Source organism: Aspergillus novofumigatus (assembly GCF_002847465.1).
Source record: "Aspergillus novofumigatus IBT 16806 chromosome Unknown P174scaffold_3, whole genome shotgun sequence".
NCBI classification, from domain to species: Eukaryota; Fungi; Ascomycota; class Eurotiomycetes; order Eurotiales; family Aspergillaceae; genus Aspergillus; species Aspergillus novofumigatus.
Window position 1 is genome coordinate 762871 of NW_020194276.1, and position 21047 is coordinate 783917.

Below are 21047 nucleotides of genomic sequence, written 5' to 3' on the forward strand. Positions count from 1 at the left end.
GGCATTGTGAATATACAAGAATGCCCTTTCTCTTTCCCTCTTGGTCCCATCTTGCTCGTCGCTTGACGAGATCCACGACTTATTCTCTTTGCCAACTCCGTGATTACTCGACCTGGCCCACCCTGTTCTCTATTGTCCGTCTCTCTCCTACCATTTCCCTTTGTGATGTACTTGTCTTTATCGCCGTACCTACTACGGCTTACATACCTATTACTTCGTATTGTCAATGAGATGATATCTCCACTGAGATGACTTGCTCGAGATTTGCTTTGAACCTAGGTGGAAGATCGTTTTTTATCTACCTTTAGTAAGTATAAGTAAGTTAGTACCTTGTGGCGTCAAGGTCACAGAGTACCGCTAGATATCGATGGTTGAGCATAGAAAGCTGCACCTGCAAAGTCCAATGTAACGACGAGCACTGAGACTCCGATCCTACCTTATCCATGCCTCTTAACATAACATCGAGATCACCAAATTCAACCAAGGACGCCAGGGATACTATAAAGTCGTTTCAAAAAAGCGCCTGCTCCTCCGGTGCCACCAATACTATGTATGTACCTATACACCAGGAACCCCTTCAAACCGAAAACCACCCGAACAACCAACCATAACATGACATGTAGACCACCCGAGTAAGATCGCGCCGAAACAAGCTGTGCGAAAACACCAAGTACCGAGGAACATGTACGATGAGACTTCAACATGAAGGTGACGTGCAACCGGCCGATTGCTTCGAATCTGCCTACACGACGTGCAACAGAGAACAAGATGATGTGTGAAGTGCAGAACGGAGAAAATCAGCCGCCCCGTTCGCCAAATTTCCTGGCCCACTCCTCGTATTCGCGAAGTCCGTCGCGGCTGACGCTGGGTCTGATGGATTTGAGACTGGCTTCGAAGTCTTGGAAGCGGATGGGACGGATTTGGTCCATGGGGGTGTGGAGGAGGGCCTCGCCGAGGTTGCGGAGGGGACCCATAGCGGCGTCTTTGGCGAGGGCGGTGATGTCGGAGCCGGAGAAGCCTGTGATTTTTGGTTGATCTTGTGAGTATTTGGTAGATAAGGAAATGGGCTGGTGGATGATGATGATGATGATGTAATTACCCTCTGTGACATGGACGAGGACTTCGATGTCCTCGTCATCCAGTTCGTGCACCTGATGGCTCAGGAGCTTGCGGAGCTGTTGGTCGCGGACATGGTGCTCGGGCAGGGGAATGTACTGTCTGCGGACGAATCGTCGACGAGCCGCTTCGTCTATATCCCAAGGCATGTTGGTCGCTGCCAGGACGAGCACCCGACTGGGGTCTCCCCGGCCTTTCTTCGTTGATGGTTCACGACCGGCTGCCGCTCGTTGTAGGTCCGACCACTGGATCAGGAACTCCGTCTTCGATCGCCGCGAGGCTTCATGTTCTGTTCCGGAGGAGCGCGACGAAAGGAGCGAGTCGATCTCGTCAACGAAGATGATGGATGGAGCCAATGCTTTCGCGAGCCCAAACAGCGCTCGAACCAGCTTCTCGCTCTCGCCGTGCCATTTGGATGTTAATGTTGACGCGGACACAGAGAAGAAGGTCGACTGCGACTCCGTGGCTACAGCTCGAGCGAGCATCGTCTTACCTGTCCCCGGTGGGCCGAACAAGAGCATCCCTCGAGCGGGTTCACGAAGCCCAGAGAAGAGATCCGGGCGAAGGAACGGGTAGACAACGGCTTCTTTGAGCGCTTTCTTGGCGGCGTCCAGTCCGGCGATATCATCCCAGTGCACCTCGTCACCTCGAACGACGATATCATTGAGGATCTGCCGGGCCGCATTAGGGTCAATGCCCTTGGGCAGCTTGTTCATGACATCTGTAATGGAACTGTCCTCGTCTCCGTCTTCTTCCTCTTCCTCGTCCGCGTCTATCGACTTCGGGCCCGTTGATTCTTGATCGCTTGAAGGCGGCGTAACTGTATGCGCAGGTTGTGGTTTGCGTCGAGTAGAACTGTCTGATATCTCCAGTTGCCTCATGGAAGGACTCAAATCCTCAGGTTGGGTTCGGGAGACAGGCTTTCCTGTCGACGCGGAGTTGATCCGAGATCTCGATGTGGCCTTGCTTTGCGGGTTGTCCGAAATGCTCGTTGTGGTCTCGGGTCTCGTTTTTCTGACAGGGGATGAGGTTGGGCCAATATTGCTCGATTGTGGACACTGAGGTGATGCTCTGAGTGCAACAGGTTTGGGTCTCACGGAGGGCCTATCACTACTCTGAGGGTTGTCAACAGGCTCCGACGATGGCTGGGCGAGCGTCCTGCTCCGACTGCCTGACGGCTGCCGGACCTCACCAGCCGGGGAGTGATGAGATGATGTTAGCGTTGGCACCGTGGTTGTGTTACTGTTTGCCCGTCGCGAAGACCGGACAGGTCGAGGCTCCCGGCCATCTGAGTCGTCTGCCACCTTTTTCTTCGATACAAGCTCATCCCCGGAGTGGGACCTGAACTGACCGGAATCTTTCCGGAACCCAGAGTCACTGGAGATGCTTTGCCGCGAGGACGTTATTGCGGCGTCACTTGCTAGATTCCCAGATGCTGAGGGGAGCCGGTAGATGTTTCCCCAGGCTAAACCCGCAGCCTGAGACGCAGCCGGCCGCAAATCCTTCCGCCGGAGAGTCTCCTTGTTCTTGCCGTGCTTCTTGTGCCCGTCCGACTTGCGCAGAGTGGTAGGCATCGTCTTCCGTTTCTCGGGGCTCGAGTTGCGAGACTGGTTTTTGCCGGACGAATGCGATGGGATTCGTAATGCTGGTAAGCTAGTCGCAGACGCAACGCTGCTGTCTTGGATAACCGATTCTGAGCTCGCCTGCGTCACCGGTGCTGGACGTCCTGGGATCGGCGGCGGTCGAGATAAGTCCGTATAATCCACCGGAGGTACCGTCCCGTCTCCGATCCAACCGGCTGTGTTCGAAGTAGGTGACTTTGAGGCCGATTTGCCTTTGAAGAATCGGTGGCTGACACCGCTCGTGGTGGGACTGTCCTTCTCCTGTGCTTCTTTTCTGCTTTCACGAAGAGCTTCCAAGAGATCGACTCGCTCTCGGCACTGGAGTTCTAGCTGGCGGATCGAATCTTGGAGTGCTTTTTCCGTTTCGTTCTTGGGTGTATAAGTCGACGACAGTCGGTAGGCGTTGTGATAAGAGATTGTGTCTAGAGCAGAGCGCCATGCTCTCAAAGCTTCATCTTCATTGTTCTAGAACATCAGAGCAGATTAGTACTCAGACAAAAGAAAATATCAACTGACACCGAGCGAATATCGAGATAGGAAGGGAGGGAGGCGACAGACCTGCCCCTCAAAGTATACAGCCGTGGAGCACGAGAGATAGCACTCATCGTACGTCTTCTGCAGCGAAGACGCAGCAGGCTTGGAGCGCATCATTCACGCCGGCGGAAATGCAGGACCCGCCCGCACCAGCCATGCGATCGACCACAATTGGAGTGCGGAGGCGAAATTGTAGGGTTGTCGGGAACCGAGGGGCGATGTCGGGATGTCCAGAGGCGGTACGGGTGGCGTGGTAGAGGAGGGATGAAGAATTGGATGGACAGATGGAACGGGAAGATGGAATCGATCGCCAGTGAGTCTGGGGAGGAACAGTCGAACAGGAAGGTTGCTGGAAGTTGATGGGATTGCTGATTTGATTTTTCGTCTCGTTTCCATCAGAACACTCCTCGCGTGACGTCGTTGGTCCGCCGGATCGAGGAGACACTACCCCACGGTGATACTACAACTGTCATGGTAGTAATAATGCCTTAGTTACTGGACGGATATCTACTACCTAGTTTCTCAGTCTTCTTCTTTCGAGTTTCCAGTAAGTAGTTTTCGAGCTTGGGCCAATCGTTCCGGCTATTGAGTACATATCCAACCAGGTACTGGGATCAAGTGAAGATCCCCAACCATAATCGCAAGGAAAGCTTTCCTGCAAGCCCAACGACAGCACAATATAGAATACATCGGTCAAGCAGTAGAGAACTCTAAATTAGGAGCTCACATTTTCGTCTTGGAAATCTCATGAGAGGAGCCGCCTCAAGTATGTTCCCAATGAAGAAAGAAGCCCTTCTATATCAATCCCACAACACCCGTCCCAAAGAGAACTTATGCACACATTATCAGAACGGATAAACATGAATCGGAGAAATGTATCGTCCACGAGGTGGTCCAAACGTCGGGGGTGCCTGAAATCCATAACCGCCTCGGCAGGGGTTGCGCAAAGCAAAGCGGCAGATGAGGTGGGTAACCAGAGTCGGAGGAAGACGAAAAGACATGTCAGGAGATGGAGGAATATGGAGGAAATGTAGAAATCACATCGCAAAGCAGTCCGTGACCGGCTAGGACAGAGTAGTCTCAACCCGTGGGTTTGCTCTCTCCCTGTTCTTCCTGTGCCCCTTCTCTTATGCAATATGCATTGAAATATAGCTTTTGAAATTTTTCATTTTTTCAGTCTGAAACCCTATTAACCTTTCACGCTTGCCGATGGAATCGATTCAAGTCGGAGAAATGGTAGGTATAGTTGCATCTATGTGACAAGGGCCGTTACGGGTAGGAGCTCGAATATCTCACTCCTGGCGTTTGAAGTAGGCCTTGGCCATCTCGTACGATGTCCTGTATGCCAATGTCAGTTCTGAAGCTTTATTCATGCGCGGATAACAACGTACCAGCAAATGGCGGTGCTGGGCATCGTGGAGATAATGCGGGGACGAGCGCCGCGTAGGAAGCCTCTCCATCCAAACTGGCGCTTGATGATGGCCGCCGCATTGAAAAGGCCCTTTGCCGATCGAATCTCCTCATTCTGTGCCAACCCACGTGTCTGAAGAAGCGTCTTCACAACATCCAAAGGAGTAGTAAGACCTGCAGCGAAGGCACCAGCGAGACCACCAGCGATGCAGTGGGTGAAGGGGTCATATTCCTGGGACGGGTTCATCACTTTCGAGATCGACTCGTAAGCCACGAATTGAGTAGCCGTGAAGGGCACCGTCATGCAGAGTGTAGTGGGGTATGAGACGTAAAATGCATGCAGACCCTCAGTGCGGTAAACGGACGTGGCGCATTGTAAAAGGCTCTTATGTACAGACCCATGTACTTGCATTCGTTGCTTGATGACTATTTCCGGGCGTCAAAAGGAGTCATATGGGCCAGACCATCGAAGACGACTTACCATCGAATGGATTCATCAACGCATCGCTGGCAATGGTGGCCGCCGCTCCACTAGCGGCTTGGAAATGTCAGTACTTTTCCTGCGTCGACAGAATTATAATTGAGAGCACTTACCGGCAGCAAGCGGATGGTGGCCCTCGTCGACATTTCCACCGGCCATTTCCTTGATAACCTCATAAGTACCAAAGTACACGGCATGCGCCGGACCTGCCGAACCAGGATTGTCAGCCTCTCCTCATCCCCGAATACGTCAGTGATAAGTGCATCTTACCAGCACCGACGATCACGCTCGAGACTCCCTTCCATAACGTCCGCCACCCCTCGATCCGGTAAATTGTGGAGACGGCATTGGTCAAGCCTGTGTAGAGACCTCCGGTTGTAGGATGTAAAACTTGCATGCGCGTCTGTCCGTAGCCACCCCGATATTAGTTACGCGTCCGAAAGTGATCTAGGAGAAATACTGTCGTCAAACCCAACATACCTTCAATAAGTCTACCGGGTACATGACAGCGTGTTCCTTTCCTTCCGGTCAGTATCGCCACGGGATTCGCAAAAGTCGCAATTTTCAACGCCGACATACCATTATCCCTGCAAAGGCACCGGCCAACATGTTGCGGCCGAGGCCATAGTTTGAGGGAAGAGCTTCGTATCTGTCGTATTATAGAGGTTAGCATTACCTCGGTGAGACTGGCAGTGTGATTGGAGGTAAGCAAATGGACTCGCGAGAAGTAAACTTCAGAATGACTTCTCCTCGCGACACCGACAGCGTTGCAAATATGGAGTGGTGGAATTCGAGCTGAATATAGCAACATACTCATATTCTTGCCCTGGGATCTGCTCGGGGACCGCCATTGAGCTCTAATAGCTCCGGACGCAGCCGGAGCCGCACGAGATTGAGAGAGGATGAAAGGAGGAGAGGAGAGGCCAAGAAGACAGGTGCCTCAAGCTTGTCGGAAAGTTCTTTTCAATATGCCGATGAAAGCGGGCTTTGGCAGGAGCGACGATTCTCGGTTGGATTGAGCCTGCGGCGAAGAGGAACGAGCTGGGCGCAAAAAGAGGCGACGACGATAGGAGAAACGGATATGGGCCTCAAGGAGAATACAATCAACGCGAGTAATAAGTAATGAATTCCAATGCGTGAGGCAAAGGAGAGGACCTTATGTATGTAGGGCCTGATCGATCGGGAGGGTGACAATGTTTCTGGAAAATCCAGGTTGGGGAAATTATTGTTCTTTTTCGTTTGCTGCGCTAAAGTCGAATGCCGCGGAGCTAAAGTCACTACTTCCACCGGTGGATTGAACACAAGACAACTCGGACCAAATCAGTCGAGCGACGAGACGTTACTGACTTGCTTAGAAGTTGAAGATGGTGATATGAAGTGTATGACATTTTACTCTAGATCTAGCACACATCGCTCTAGCACGATATACTACTGTCGCCGGGCGCACCATCGTGATTAGTTGCTAATAATGAGGTCGTGGCTCCGCTGCTTAATCATCCAGCAAGCCCAGACTACACCGAGGTTCCGATGACGGAGATTTCTTCGGTATACTCAAAACAACCCTCGAATATCCTAGTTATCCCAGTAGGATAGGCAGAGATCCGATGTCAATGGCAGCAGCAGCAGAATAGCTGAATGCCTTTCATGCAGTCCGCGTATTCTTTCCCTGAAAGCCTTGTCAACTTCTGCCTGTCCAGCATCTCATAAACATGTTCTTGTCCGCCACCCCGAAGCAGATATCTTATCAGTATCAGCACTGGAACCCTCCGAGTCCCGGAGGAAACCGAATAACCAATGTTTAATGTTACTAAATTTTAATACCAAGCCCTTGGTTAGCTTCAACTCCTTATCTGATCCCTAATCAGATTTTGAACCCCTGGTCAAGTGATCAGGAAGCATGATAGCGTTACCTAGTTAGCCTTCAAAGAACCATTCCACTTGTTAATGGAATATCAGCACTAGATAGAATTAGCCCTTGTAGAATGGTTTCATTGATATTCTAAGAGCAGAAGGAGCATGCAATCTACATGCCATTGCTTGTAATTGCTATACTCTTCTACTTCCTAGTTTATAATGACTCTTGTCTTAATGCATACACCAGCTGTAGATCTAAATTCTTAGTTAGATCCTCCCTACCCCATCGTCCAACTGACCTGACGAAAAGATGTGAAAATAATGCATTGCTAACTGATACAATAAAATAGTGAGTCACCGCCTCGCTAACTCCAGTAAGACAGTCACACCGCGTGTAAACAGATAAATGTAATGATCTTGTATGAGTCAGAAATAGAAATCATATGCGCTGTCATCATTCACGTCATGAAAATCCCATTCACATCTGGCCTGTTCGCCAGCTTTTGACTGAAATATCAACATCTGGAACAGCTGGGTGTTCTGTCGGCTCTATATAGTCTACCATTCAACATTGAATGACCATACCCCTGAAGAGATATAGTTGTCAGCTTTATGTCGTGCATCAACATTGTGTAATGAATGAGTGCTTACCTTGCTTCAATTTTTGGGCGGTGTCGCTAAGAAGGATCACTCGGCGTTTGTTGCAATAGGCCGTTTTGTCCAAGATATCAACTTTCAGATTGGCCAGTTCAGATACCGGCTTTTCGAACATCTCACTAAGGCTCTCCACCGCAAGCTCCAGATCTTTCTGGTTGTCCTCGAAGATTTCCGTCAGGTTGTTCCGAGCAAGATAATATGCAAAGGCATAAGTCCATTTCAAAGTCTGTCGGCACTGCTGAAGTGCCTGAGATGCAGTATCGAGGAACTGAACCTCAATCCATGAGAGACCGGACTGAGATTGTAGGCTTGTCATTTTCTTTTCTGTCTTGAGGTAGAGATCTTTATCGAGCTTCGCAGATTGTTCGTGGTTAGCGTATCTGTTGTAGTAATGCAAGTATCTTTCGAGAGATGCCCGAGATTTCGCCTGCGCTGAGCGAGCTTCTGATCCTGACTTCTCCTCGTAGCGATTACAGTTGTACCAGCTGGTGCCGTGTTCAGACCACAAGCCCATGCACATCCAGCAGAACTCGTGCTTGCATTTGCGGCATGTCATATGATTGCAACCCCCGTTCTTCTCGATCGTCGAATGGCACTTCGGACACTCCTTCGTGTTGGCCGAGATCCAGTTGGCGGTCTCTGAGTCGTCTTCACACTTCTTGAGCCACATCTTGACCAACGTGCACGGCGACGGTAAATGATCGTTCAGCGTGCAGCCAAAGCAAAAGAAATGCTTACAGGCACATTGCACCGTAGGCACGATCCGATTGAGGTCGCGCTGCTTGACGGGACAGTCGACCGCGTACTCACAGTTTGGTGCCGGGCACCACTTGAGATTCTCCTTGTCATCAACGTAAGTCCGCATCAACAGCGTTTGATATCTGCAAGGCCCGCGTCAATAAGGATTCCAACACAACAAGTCCTGTGTAGAAGACTTACCTCTCCTTGAGATCATCGGTGACGAGAAGACTCAGGGACTTCGAATCCACAATCATACGGCAGCCATCCCCGGGACATTCTATCCTCGCAGCTTCTCCCTCCTCGCGGATTTTCTGCGCGAGATAATGTCGGTAGCAGTCAACGCAGAAGCGATGTCCGCAGCGCATAGCATATGTCTCCAAATCGTCGCCATCCTCACAGCAAATGTCACACATGAACCCTGGTACAACCACTGTGTTCGGTGTCCCATCAAAATTCGTCCCAAGCCCAGCTTCCTCGAGTGTCTGCTCCGGATGATCCATGTAAGACTCTATGAGCTTCTCCCGGTTCCATCTCCCAAACCGTAATAGAATCGCGGACGACTCCGGTGGCAGGCCCAAAATCTGCGAGACCTCGTTGACCTGCTGACTCTGCTCCCGATCAATATCCTCTGGGCTCAGAACTCTGAAGTCGACTTCATATGGCTTCTTTGTGTTCCCTAGTAGATCCTTATCTTGAGAAAATCCGCCGTCGAACTCGTCGCCGAACTCTAGAAACCGAGGAAAGACCGCGTCAGCAAAGTACTAAACGGAAGATCGCTGTAACATACCTTCTCCCAGACTCTCATCATCACTTCCCTGTGTATCCAAGAAGTCATCGGCGCTGGACGCATCCGTCATAAAATCATCGTCTGAATCCATGCTGGTGGACGCCGGCGTGACGAGATCGATTCCCTTTTGCTTGTTTTGAACAGTGACGCTCGCAGACGCCACCGATACCGAATCCGTGTCAAGATCTTGGTCCGCGAGCTTGTCCTTTCCGCGAGTAGACCTCTTGTTTGACGAGGTTTTCCCGGTGGCGGTTCGCGAATCAGCGACGGAAACCTCGGTGGCGGTTATGGATGGTTCCTGGTCTGTAATCGCCGCCTCGGCCGCCTTCCTTTTCCTCGTTAGAGGAGGCGTGGTGAAGATCTATGCCTGTGGCAAGTCGATATGTGCTGACTAGAAAAAAAGTAGGCCTCGATGTTGTACCTCGAGGCCTTCTTCTTTTCCGGGACAACACAAGTCGCAGCTTACCAACAAAAAGTGGACAACTATTTTCAGTCCAGGGAACTGAAGATGGTGTCAACAGCGATGGGAAGGGTAAACGGAACTATGCAGCACTAGCACCAAACGGGGTCGTTGCGTCGCTTATCGAGTTCAGCGTCAAGGGAGTGAGCGAGGGGTGATTGTGATTAGTTATCACGTATGATCGCTGGACGTCACAGGAGTGGGGCGTCTAAACGTTTAGAAGCAAGCGTGCACTGTTACCCAAGACATCAATCACTAATTGTTTCTATTGACTGATAGTGTCAAGGGGAAGCCTGCAGACGTATGTGGAGCAGTATGAGTGAGTTAAAGGGGTTGGAAACAAGTGGGATTCTTGGGGATGGCTTAGAGGCTGAGAGCTGGTGTACGATCCGACAGATCAGCAAAGCCTCCCAGTCATAAGGAAGGAAATCTTGTTCGGATGACTCCGCTGGCAATCGCGGAAAGGCCACCCACTGTGGGGAGCAATAAATCAAAGTACGCCTCAATGGGCTCAACAATTAACTAACCTAGCGGTTGATATCCTTCGAGGTTTCCCTCTCGCTGTCATTGGATCTTCTGGGGCTCTTTGGGTATTCTCGGAGTATCTATCTTGCAGCGCTTTCTTGGGTATTGATGCCCAGCTGACTGGGTCCACGGGGAGAATGGGAGAAGCAATGATGTCAGTGCATCCGTGAAAGGCTCGGTACAGACAGCTTCAAGTACTGGTTAGAACCAGTGAGATAGAAATTATGAGTCACGGCAAGAAGAGAGTGACTGTTAGAGATTATCGATCCAAAGAGGAATGTATCTTGTAGGTACTTCGACTAAGGCTAATTAATGCTGCACTTAAATAGACACCTTGGAGCAATTTTCAGGCTACTAGTCTTAGGCAGCCAGGCAACGATCTCCACTCGAAAACAGCTCTGTTTGTAGATAGAAGATTGAGGCATAACAACTTATGGAATATTGATCATGAAATTATATATGGCCCATCAATGGATATCATAACTTGCTCGTCTATGTTGATATACTGCCTCATAACGCAAAACCCGTTTCTGCTTTTCCCCTCTTTTCCAAGGGCATGACTACGTAGTGCCGGACTTCGGCTTCACTCCTCATCGCTCTCTTCCTCTTCACTACTTTCCTCTTCCTCGGCATTGGCGAGCCAGTCCACGAACTGTTGGGTCTGACTCCGCACCTGCCTCATCTCTTCGCTGGCACTTGACCGCTCGTCGGCCCACCATTGCTCATAGGCTTCCTCCTCGAAGAGCTCCAAATCGTATAGCTCCTTAGCAGAGAACAGTAGAACTGTCTCGCCGCGAGGTCGATGTACAAGGTCCTGTTGGAGCAGGAGTAAGAAGTCGACCTGGTCGGTTTTCTCGTCGCTGTCTCGATCGAACATACACCGTTCAACAACCTCGCGATATGTGCCGAAAAGGTCCCGAATCGCTTCACCAGCACCTTTTCCTCCTTCGATCAGTTGTTGGGTTCGCTTCATGAAGGCCGTGACAACAGCTCGTCGGACCTGGTGGTCGGAGGCATTCGCAGTCATCCGCAAACTGACCAATTCCAACTGCACAACGTCCGATGTGACACCGTCTTTCAAACTGTCGTAGACACTGGCTGCAGCGTCGTGGACGAAATGGTCCGCATCCTCGTCTTCAGAGTACGAAGTACCGAAGCTCTCGGATCGAGATCCGCCGAAATGAGAAATCTCAGAGGACAGGGTAGAGATAGACTCCGTAGAAAGAGAGAGCTGCGCCATGTTGTACACTAAAGAGATATTAATACTCGACACCCATTCAAAAGTGGTGATGAGGAGGGGTCTGAAAAGTGTAGGGGAAGGTGCGTACCCAGTCCTGAGGAAGCATTGGATACAGTGTCGTCTTCGTCCTCGTCTTCCTCGTGGAAATATCCGTGACCTTCGCCTCCTTCACCGACCACATCCGGATCATTCGCTGGTAGGCCCCCGTCTTCCTCTCTCGAGGCCTTTGTGATTCTTCTGCCTTCACTCACAGTCACACCATCAGCGATTTTGACTTCATATGAGAGAAGAGCGCCAGGTTCAACACTGCAATTATTGCCGACCACAGCCTTATCGGCAATGATAGCCTGCCGAACTGTTGTGCCGTCGCCAATCACCACACCGTCCCAAATATAGGCACCGTCCAATGTAACGTTTTTCCCGATCTTGCAGTTCCTTCCAAGAACTGTGTTCTTGACTGTCGTCTTGTCGCCAATGCTTGTGCCTTTCCCGATAACCGTTCGCCGCCCAACGACACATGAACGCGCCAAAGTAACGCCCTGTTCTGCATACAGATTGCCCTTGCGGAGATCGTAGGTGTGTCCGGGAAGCAAGTTTGTGTCGGGGCACAGCGGATACGTCCATCTTGATATAATATCCTTGCTCACTGCGTCGTATGCTTTCAGATTCCTCACGCGAGCTGCGTAGTGGTCCTTGATGATGTGCGTGTGGATGGTCTTGCCGTTGAGCTCATAATCTTTGAGCACACCGAACAAGAAATGCTTTCGCGGAGACTGATAATCGAAACTATCGGACCACAAGCTCAACACGTCAGGCGTACAAATATCAATATTGCAGTCAATTAGATCTTGGCGGATATCGATCTCCGCATGAGATGAAATAAGCTCGGTGTCGATAGTCAGGCGAGATGACTCGTCGGAATGATGCTCAATTTCCTCATAGTGTAAACAACGATCTTTGGTGGGATCAATAACGAACACAGGGGACACGGACGACGACTTTGTGCGATGGTTTCGACCAGCCTCGCGCAAGATCATAGTCATGATTGCATTCTTGTCTGCTTGGCGCCGGGCACGGTGAGTTGCCAGTGCACCTTCAATAGGCAGGTTACTGATCACGTCACCGCTAACCACAATGAAGTCGCCAGTGATCAGGTGTTTGCCATCAAGATCACGCATAACATCACCGACTGAAGTCGACGTTGACTTGAGGAAAGTCAATTGCTTGAAAGGAGACGAGTTGCTTCTCCATTTCGACGCACTTCAGTAGATGCCGGCGGTCAGTCAATATCCTTTAATCAGCAGCCGATATCAACGTACTTGATGTATCTCTCTAATTGATCTGAATGAGCCCCTCCGTAAAGAAAAACCTCCTCAACGCCGGCATTAGCCAAAAACTCGAAAGTGTACTCAATCAATGGCGTATTCGCAAGAGGCAAGAGGCACTATTGTACTCTACGTCAGCTACTAAACAATATCCCTCTGGTACGGCATGTTTTCGAATCGCATCCTCCTTCACGAGATGGTTCAATCACGGACAACGTACACGAGGCTTCTCGAGGGTAAAGGGCTCGAATCTGGTTTCGAAAGTATCGGCAAGAACCTAAGGAGCACCGAAACACATAATCAGCCATCATAGTCCCATCATCTAGTGGACGGCAGTGCCATGCGCTGGCCGCTCCGCATACAATGGACATACCACAGCCTGCAATGTCTCCTCAACCTCCTCAGTCGCATTGCCCCTCTGCTTCGCTTGGCCACCGCCGCCTTTTTTAGGACCCATCTGGCAGAAGAAAGTGGTCAGAGCTAGCTGCGGCCAATCTGAAAGAATTCCGCACTCACGTCGATAATTTGGCTTAATTTACACCTCGCTTTCAGAATGATAAAAACGCCGAACAGTCGAGGCTTTGAATCACCGAGACCAGAGCCAGTGTGCGAAGCAGCTAGTCGATATGCAGATCAAGTTAATGGCTCTCAAGTTCCCTCTGTCAGCGACGGCGCCCAAAGCTCACAATTACCGCCCAGCAAGCTTTCATCCACAAAAATTGTGCCAAGCCCAATGCGAGGAGTCATCCCATCCCACTTCCACCCCGGGCGGTCAGCGACAATGTTTGCACTGTTTGTGTGTTCACGTGACCTCACTCTTGATCCCACAAGCCACATCTTCTGCGTGCTCCAGCCTCGAAAAGTCCAGAACTTCATCAAAAGGCCTGGGCCCTCCTGGACTCAGGGAGATTCCCCTGTCAAGGGGTCAACGGTCTAGAACCATGTAAAATTGATTTGCGTCAACATGGAGAATGCAAGAGATTAGTCTAGATAGTGGAAAATAAGGTTGAGGAACTCTTGATCTTTTGAAGCGGACGTAGCCGTCTTGATCGTGGACTGTCTCGGAGATTTGGACTTTAGCGGGAATCTCAACCACTGAGAGCACCATTACTCTTAAATGAACTGACCAGGGTTAGAGTGTATTGAAAATAATTTTTATATGTGTGTATCTTCTAATAAGCTGTTCCCAATGTAAATGACATGATGAAGGAATGTTGCCAGACAGACTCAATGCCTGAGCAAAAGCCCTAGGATGATCATAGAGCATCACTGGCCAGAAAATCGCACCTCACCCTTCCATGCAAACAAATTATAATAAAGAAAGACATTACAGAACCAAGTATCAACACTTGAAGGTAAAAGTAATGCAACGATGATGGGACGACAGCTGATGCTACACAGCGCCCCTCATCTTCCACCTCCGTACGAGCTCCGACAATGATTTGATGCATTTCTCGCACAAGGGCCATTCCACACACTTTCGTCGAATCACTTCGCAGTGGTGAAATGGATGCGCCCCTTGTTGTGTTTGCAATCAATGCAAAGGACCCTAAACACCGCAAACGCCGTAGTCGCCAATTAACAAGGGACACGAAAAAGCAGAAATCTCGAGGTAATGATCATCATACAACAGCAACTTTCACGATATATTGCGCAGAAAGAGGCGAAAAAGAGGTTCGATCCATTGTATGATTGAGGTAGAGGTGAGAGGAGCGGGTGTGAGATAGAGTTGGCATAGATCGAGAAGCGTTTCATTTAAAGTGACCGACCGTTCTCAGCTTAGCCAGTTCGAGTAGCCTGAGCTGTGTTGACCATCGGCTGTGATGGTTGAGCGTACATGCGCGGTCGCTTCGCAAAATTTGGATTATCTGCGGCGCTAGACAGCTCGGATATCTGCCGTCGATGAGGCGGCCGCGCAGCCGAAGCAGCGGCAGTGAGGGCCACTGGAGGTGCCGGGTATTGCACTCCATTCTGGTCCACGGCGTAGGCCGCTGGGGCCGCGCTCGCAGGGACATACTGGGGTTGAACCTGTTGAAGGAGGCCTTGGAACTGGCCAGGAGACTGCCAATTATTCATTGACGTGGCTGGTGATTGGCCAGGGGAGCTGTCTTCCTTGACAGAGTGGGTTGCCGAAGTTTGAGCAGCCATTGGGACTGTTGCCGTGGGTTGCGAAGTCTCCATGCCTTGCGGAATGGTCTTCAAATGAACCAAATGCTTCTCAAGCATGTCCAAGAGGCTCTTTCGTGTGAAAGGCTTCGGTAGCACATCGTCCATGCCTAGTGCGCGTTAGTAACAAAGCGCCAGAGTCCTTGGGATTGAAGGAATACGTACCATGTTGGAAGTAGAGCTGAATATCATCGCTTCTAATGTTGGAGGTCATAGCGATGATAGGAGTTCGGTCAAATTGGCGAATAAGGTGACATGCAGAAACCCCATCAAGATTTGGCATAATGATATCCATCAGAATCAGGTCGTATTTCGATCCATCCTGAATCTTATTCACCGCTTCCAGTCCGTCAAACTGTAAGACTGTCAGTTGCTTTGCGTCCACACGAGAAGAGAGGAGAACCGACCGCTGTGTCAATAACACAGGAGAAAGAATAGAGAAATTTACCACCAATTTGGCGACACGTTGCATCATCTTCCACCAGTAGAATGTGCGGGCTGCGCACCCATCCGGGATCGACATTTGTGCTCTTCTTTCGATTGTCGGGAACTTGTCGGCGAGTGTCGTCCACTTCCTGTTTTGGAGGCATAGGATACGGCAAATTGTTCACATGCTCACTGTACATTGGGTCAATTCCATTGGTAGCACCAACAGGGTAGACGACGGGCTCAATCTCGCCGTTCATCTTTTGATATAGAAGGTTGGGTGGATTTGCACCTGCGGCTGTAGGTGGGCGCACTACGCCATTGCGCGGCCCAGCCTCTAGCGCAGGGGTGGAAACAACAGGAGCGGATTTCGAGGGTTCGCCCACCGACTCCATGCCAGCCAAACTGAATTGAACCTCGGCGTTCATGTTACTCAGTAGCTTCGACGCATGCTGCAAGGGAGAGGAAGGCACATCGTCTACCTGTCCTCCATTCACGTTCGAACCGCCTTGCCCTTGAGCTTGGAAGGCTGCTGCTGCTTTGCTATCGCGTCTTTGGCGAGCATCTACTGACAGCAAATAATTCATCACCTGGTGAATGACATTTTCATGGTTCAGAACCGTCTTTTGAACTCTCATCAGCTCCTGCAACATGAGCTGATGATCAACCGTCAACTGCGCGTATCGATCCGAAAGGTGCTGGATCTGCTGCTGCTGCGCTACGATCTGCTGGTTCAGAAGATCGATCTGTTGTGTCGGAACTGAGTCGTCAGTGTTCTGAGTCTGCTTTCGAGGCGCCGGCGCCTTTCGTCGAATATTATCAAGCGATTCCTTGCTGTTCGCTCTGAACTCCGGGTGTTTGAACTCCCATGCCTATCTGTTGTCAGAATTTGTTCGGCTTGAATCGAGCGACGAAGCCTTACGTTTTGCCCATAAGGCGATTGTCCATTTTCTTCGTTGTTTTGTCGGACCTTATGGAAGTCGTATTTATTCAACTGCCGCACAAAACTGGCAAAGTTGCTGTGTTTGAAGTGTTTCGGAAGGATGGTCTTTGTGAATTTCTCGCACTGCGATAAGGCAACACGGTCAGCTTGGAAGTTTCGACAGCGGACCCCCGACGGGAACAGGCGGAGGAAGCAACCGACCTCGAGAACCACGAAACTATCCCCTTCATCTCCCCAGCGAACGATTTCCGAGTACGAAGGGTCTTCCAACATTCTTGTGCAACAAATGAACTAGTTAGAGACATTCCACAACGTATGCGATCCATCCTGGCGATTAACCGGTCGCAGTCAAGACAAAGGCAGGGGGGGACGACAAAGCCAAGGCAGAGCGCTAGATTTTCCCTCGAAAGAACCGAAAAAGGAGAACTCACTTGTACAGTTTCCGCACCTGCAGTACATCTTGTTAGCCTCAGAACAGCACAGATAATTATCTTGCAGCTCAAATATCTTCTAAAAACAAAATATTCATCTTTCCAGGATCAACACTTACAAAATCGCTGGAGTTACCAGCGGGGCGGTGTTGGTCGTGGTCTGGCCACCCTCCATCGTGGGCTAGATGGGTCGCGACCGATCGAACAAGCAACAAGCTCACCAAGTCGCAGCTCTCTGAGAAGAACGGGCGGGAGATAATGGAGATCGCGCTATAATGTGCGCCGAGATGCGGATAGAAAAGGTGCCACTGGAGAATAATAGAGGAGAGAAAGAAGAAGAAATTGTCCAGAAAATCGGTAGAGGTTGAGGTAGTCGAATAGTAGGTAGTTTAGTAGTTGAAAAAGGTGGTGGTGTTAGCATTTAGCAGCAGCAGTAGTTTTAGGTAGGAATAAATTGATTAGTTGTTCGTGGTGATAAGTGGGACGATTAGCTGAGTTGTTGGAGTTGAATAACTGTTCTTCCGCGGTTCGTGCACAAAGAGCTGTGGGAACCACTTTCTCACGGTCTTCCGTTCTAACTAGTAGACTAGTGATCCTGATTATATTATTATTTACTTCTGATTAATAGGTAGAACACAACATTATCGGTGAACTGTCTCTTTAAGCTTCCCTTTTCCCTAAAACTGATAAATGCAAGGAGAGACAGAAATGAGGGGATAAGAACGGAGAGGGCAAGAAATATCATACTACCAGTCCTTGGGAATAACAGTGGGGACCAAGAAGTATCTACTTGGTAAGGACTGAGGAAGGGGGGAAATGACAAAATCAGGTATGAAAAATCAAAATCCACAGTGAAGGAAGAATCAGCGCACATACTTTTATGCAAAGCAACATAACAGTTTCAAGTATGAAGCCTGTGAGTTGCTAACTTGGAATTATTTATTAGATACTGTGTGTCTTGCGCAGTATTCTTATTATTAAACCGAACGTGACTACCTTTCTACAATATGCAAGAACCATGGTAGTTAGTAATGTCAGTGCGCATTTAGATGCAGACAGAAAGCAACAACAATGGAGGGGAAGACGTTATGACCCTGGAGTATTGATGAGGATAGGCGGATGATGATGGTGGAGGGGAAGTCTAATGCATTATGATCGTCCTACCTCTAGGGTCCTGACGCTCTTCCACAATAGGAGGAAACGTTCAATCACATATTAGTTAGTTTTGGTCCTTATTCATTCATCAAAGGTATTAATTGCAACCTTGCTACAGATATTTTCTTGTGGTCTACGATCGTATGTAGGTGAAGAACCCCAGGAGTTGTAGAGTACCACACAGGGTATCATAAGGCAGGTGGATAAATACTCCAGTCAAACTGTCGAGGATTACCTTAAGACACATAGCGGATATTCTACCCGCACCAATATCCGTTCACCTTTAATGAATAACGAATAGTTTTGGGATTGCTGGTTTCATGCAGATCCCTCGCGGAACGTGGATGGGGTGGGAACAACCAATATGGAGATAGTTTTGGGGCACGAGAGATGAAATGTCTAGAGAGATAAGAACCCTTGGAATGTTCGCCTTTATCTTGATTTAGGAGTACTCCTACGTATGATTCTTACATATCCTCTGATGTCCCTTTATTGTGGACAAGTGTTGGAAATTTTACTATTACATACCCTTATGACTGATGAGGTTCGGTCAGACCCGAGTTTCAGGGAGCTGTGCGCCACATCAGCAGATCACCCTAATACCAAGATAGTTGGCATTCGGGGAGAATAATTTGAAGACGTAGATAATGAGTATGGTCAGGGGTCTGAATCTCTTTCATTCAAAAACTGCCATACTGACTGTCGTTGAAGATTATGACTTAAATGAAATACAAGCCAAGATGTCAGTTCCTCCTCAGCTGTCAACACTCAGTTCAGAGTAGTAATTATTATTGACGGTTGACTTAACTGTCTTTTGCCTATGTAGCAATTAGATCAGGCTATCATAATGGAATGAACTGCAGACCGAGGCTCCTCTTGACCATACATTAACCTAGCTCCTGGAACCGCCAGAATGTCCTCATGACTTGATTATACAGTAGTAGGAAAAGGCAAGCAGATGCAGAGCAATAATTATGACAGTCATCGATCACATTTCGTAAGTGCTGATGGAGAACTTAGATAGCTCCCCATGCTGCCATACCAGCGGAGAGGAGACCATGACGAAATACGTCCAGTAGTGGTGAAGCGCCTCGGCCATGGTATCTAGTCCCAACGACGCGCCAGGTACACAAACCTTCCCTACGCATCCATCACCTTCATCTTCTATCTCGGATACCATTATCTGTCAATTGAATTGGCACATTTACATATCTCATACCCGCTGATAACAACATTCTGAGCTCAACAGTTCCTCTTCTCAAAAAGATGTTCGCTGCCCGTCGCCTCGTTACCTGCGCCCCTCGCGCCGTGTCCCGGAGGGCGCTGTTTCACAGCACTGCGCCAGCCTTCGTCCAAAAGGGAGACGCCATTCCAGATCTCGACGTGCTGGTCGAGAGTTCACCTGGAAACAAAGTCAATCTTGCAAAGGAGCTCAAGGGAAAGGGGGTTATTATCGGTGTCCCTGCTGCTTTCAGTACGTTTGCGGCCCCCAGCCTTGAACCCCTACATCTTATACGCATCGAATCCGACACGAGATCAATGAGAGGGAAAGGATGAATGCTAATTGACTCGAATAAAAGGCCCGGCTTGCTCTAGCTCCCACGTGCCAGGATATATCAACCACCCCAAGCTCAAGGAAGCCGGCCAGGTCTTCGTGGTCTCAGTCAATGATCCCTTTGTGTAAGTTGCCGATGGTCAATTGTTAAGGAGCCTTCAAATGCTTGGGGTTTCAGCGACCGCAGCTTACCATGACAAAATAGGATGAAGGCTTGGGGCGTTTCCCTTGATGCCACCGGCAAGAGTGGTGTAAGTCTTCCCCATGACACTGCGAATCTACAAATCAATGGACGCTAAAAAGAGGATAGATCCGCTTTCTGGGCGATCCGACCGGCAAGTTCTCGGAGGCGCTCGATGTCACCTTCGACAGCAGCTCAATCTTTGGGAATCAGAGAAGCAAGCGCTATGCGCTTGTCGTTGAGGATGGAAAGGTTAAGGAGGCTTATATCGAGCCTGATAACACCGGTGTCAACGGTATGCATATTTCCTACTATTGTCTTGGTTGCCAGAAACCTAACTAACATCATGGAATGTAGTCTCGGCGGCCGAGAAGGTGTTGGGTTAGACAACGATAGGTATCAGAAATTCACAGTGTGGATTTTGATGATCCTGTTGATGGTACAATGGTAACTCCCATCATATGTAGTCTATAGCCAAAGGCGATGTATGCTAGAAATCCTCCTAGCGCCTGATTGTTCAATACCCAAGTGCGATAAGGGCATCTGGAATATACAACATTTCAATCAACGTAACTCGCCCCTAGACCAAGCGCCATAGTCATTATCTTGGTATACTGCGAATTCAAGCGCTTCCTTGCTGCAGGGCCTGCCATTGCTCGGGGGTGTAGCATTTGGGTGTCCAGGCGTGGATAGCAGCAATCTCCGACTTCAAGACCGAGTTCACCAACCGATGGCGCGCAAGCATGTTCTTCTTCTCAAACTGCGGGGAAACAATAATTGCCTGGAAAGCCTGTCCGCAGCCACCTATGAAAGGGGAAAAAGCAGTTAGACACCCTAAGTCAAGTATATCCATACTGCAGCCATCGTCGCAGACTTTACACACCAGACAAATCCTCAATCTCCACAACCTGCGCCTGAAGTTGTTCAACCAATTTACTCTTCAGTAGTTCCGGCGTCACGCTCGACGTTGCGTCCGCCATTGCTGCGTTGATAGCCGCGAAGGAGCGTGCAGTGATCGAAAAGGGCGAGTTTTGGCGAATGGGGGTGCGGAGAAGGTACCGGCAGCTTCTGCTTAACAAAGTGGTGGTGCGGGAGTACATCAAGCCTGGCTGTCAGGCGTCAAGTAATAGAGGGGTCAGCGGAGTCTTCCTTTAATATGCAAGCCAAGGCGTTGGTACGTGTAACCAATAGATCTTGCAAACAGCTCAGAAAAATGATAAGTGATACTGAAGAAGTCGATTAGTATTATCAATCCGCGGAAGATGGATGACGGAATCTGTAAGGTAACTGATGGATTCAGTCGGGAAAGTGTGACGGCGTAAATTACAGTGTGTGGCTTGATTAGTTCTGTATGCTCAGTTTTATGTGATCACCTGCATCCTGTGGCTGGTGCAGTATCTATCGGCGTGGCGCAAGCTATCCCCTCTCTTATCGCTTG

General features: G+C 49.6%; 8 protein-coding genes across 8 annotated transcripts; 1 reads left to right on the plus strand and 7 right to left on the minus strand.

Moving 5' to 3' along the window:
• Positions 1-332: 332 nt before the first annotated feature.
• P174DRAFT_403565 (putative AAA family ATPase) lies at positions 333-3743 on the minus strand. Its single transcript, XM_024823991.1, has 3 exons — positions 3297-3743; positions 1100-3203; positions 333-1018 (listed from the first exon to the last, which is right to left on the minus strand). Exons 1-3 carry the CDS (start codon positions 3387-3389, stop codon positions 798-800), a joined length of 2418 nt encoding a protein of 805 aa, XP_024683653.1. The 5' UTR covers positions 3390-3743; the 3' UTR covers positions 333-797.
• An 821-nt stretch (positions 3744-4564) lies between these two features.
• mrsA (putative mitochondrial carrier protein) lies at positions 4565-6014 on the minus strand (the record flags this gene model as incomplete). Its single annotated transcript, XM_024824754.1, has 8 exons — positions 4565-4610; positions 4664-5108; positions 5164-5220; positions 5277-5369; positions 5434-5566; positions 5644-5679; positions 5743-5812; positions 5977-6014. 8 exons carry the CDS (start codon positions 6012-6014, stop codon positions 4565-4567), a joined length of 918 nt encoding a protein of 305 aa, XP_024683654.1.
• Positions 6015-7639: 1625 nt separating this feature from the next.
• P174DRAFT_366740 (RING finger protein) lies at positions 7640-9293 on the minus strand (the record flags this gene model as incomplete). The annotated part of the gene is made up of 3 exons (XM_024822128.1): positions 7640-8555; positions 8614-9142; positions 9203-9293. 3 exons carry the CDS (start codon positions 9291-9293, stop codon positions 7640-7642), a joined length of 1536 nt encoding a protein of 511 aa, XP_024683655.1.
• A 1327-nt stretch (positions 9294-10620) lies between these two features.
• P174DRAFT_439737 (translation initiation factor eIF2B catalytic subunit epsilon) lies at positions 10621-13559 on the minus strand. The gene is made up of 6 exons (XM_024826881.1): positions 13269-13559; positions 13126-13209; positions 12973-13029; positions 12747-12871; positions 11516-12687; positions 10621-11435 (listed from the first exon to the last, which is right to left on the minus strand). Exons 2-6 carry the CDS (start codon positions 13207-13209, stop codon positions 10771-10773), a joined length of 2103 nt encoding a protein of 700 aa, XP_024683656.1. The 5' UTR covers positions 13269-13559; the 3' UTR covers positions 10621-10770.
• Positions 13560-14376: 817 nt separating this feature from the next.
• On the minus strand, positions 14377-16696 carry skn7 (putative stress response transcription factor SrrA/Skn7). Its single transcript, XM_024821077.1, has 4 exons — positions 16267-16696; positions 15326-16216; positions 15084-15273; positions 14377-15028 (listed from the first exon to the last, which is right to left on the minus strand). Exons 1-4 carry the CDS (start codon positions 16558-16560, stop codon positions 14532-14534), a joined length of 1872 nt encoding a protein of 623 aa, XP_024683657.1. The 5' UTR covers positions 16561-16696; the 3' UTR covers positions 14377-14531.
• A 536-nt stretch (positions 16697-17232) lies between these two features.
• On the minus strand, positions 17233-17672 carry P174DRAFT_125078 (uncharacterized protein). The gene has a single exon (XM_024821078.1). It carries the CDS (start codon positions 17590-17592, stop codon positions 17326-17328), a length of 267 nt encoding a protein of 88 aa, XP_024683658.1. The 5' UTR covers positions 17593-17672; the 3' UTR covers positions 17233-17325.
• Positions 17673-18965: 1293 nt separating this feature from the next.
• Positions 18966-20163, plus strand: P174DRAFT_439740 (peroxiredoxin family protein). The gene is made up of 5 exons (XM_024826882.1): positions 18966-19347; positions 19454-19553; positions 19634-19679; positions 19739-19904; positions 19967-20163. The coding sequence occupies exons 1-5, from the start codon at positions 19140-19142 to the stop codon at positions 19993-19995; spliced, it is 549 nt and encodes a 182-aa protein (XP_024683659.1). The 5' UTR covers positions 18966-19139; the 3' UTR covers positions 19996-20163.
• Positions 19974-20908, minus strand: P174DRAFT_439741 (BolA family protein). Its single transcript, XM_024826883.1, has 2 exons — positions 20493-20908; positions 19974-20413 (listed from the first exon to the last, which is right to left on the minus strand). The coding sequence occupies exons 1-2, from the start codon at positions 20707-20709 to the stop codon at positions 20232-20234; spliced, it is 399 nt and encodes a 132-aa protein (XP_024683660.1). The 5' UTR covers positions 20710-20908; the 3' UTR covers positions 19974-20231.
• Positions 20909-21047: the final 139 nt, after the last annotated feature.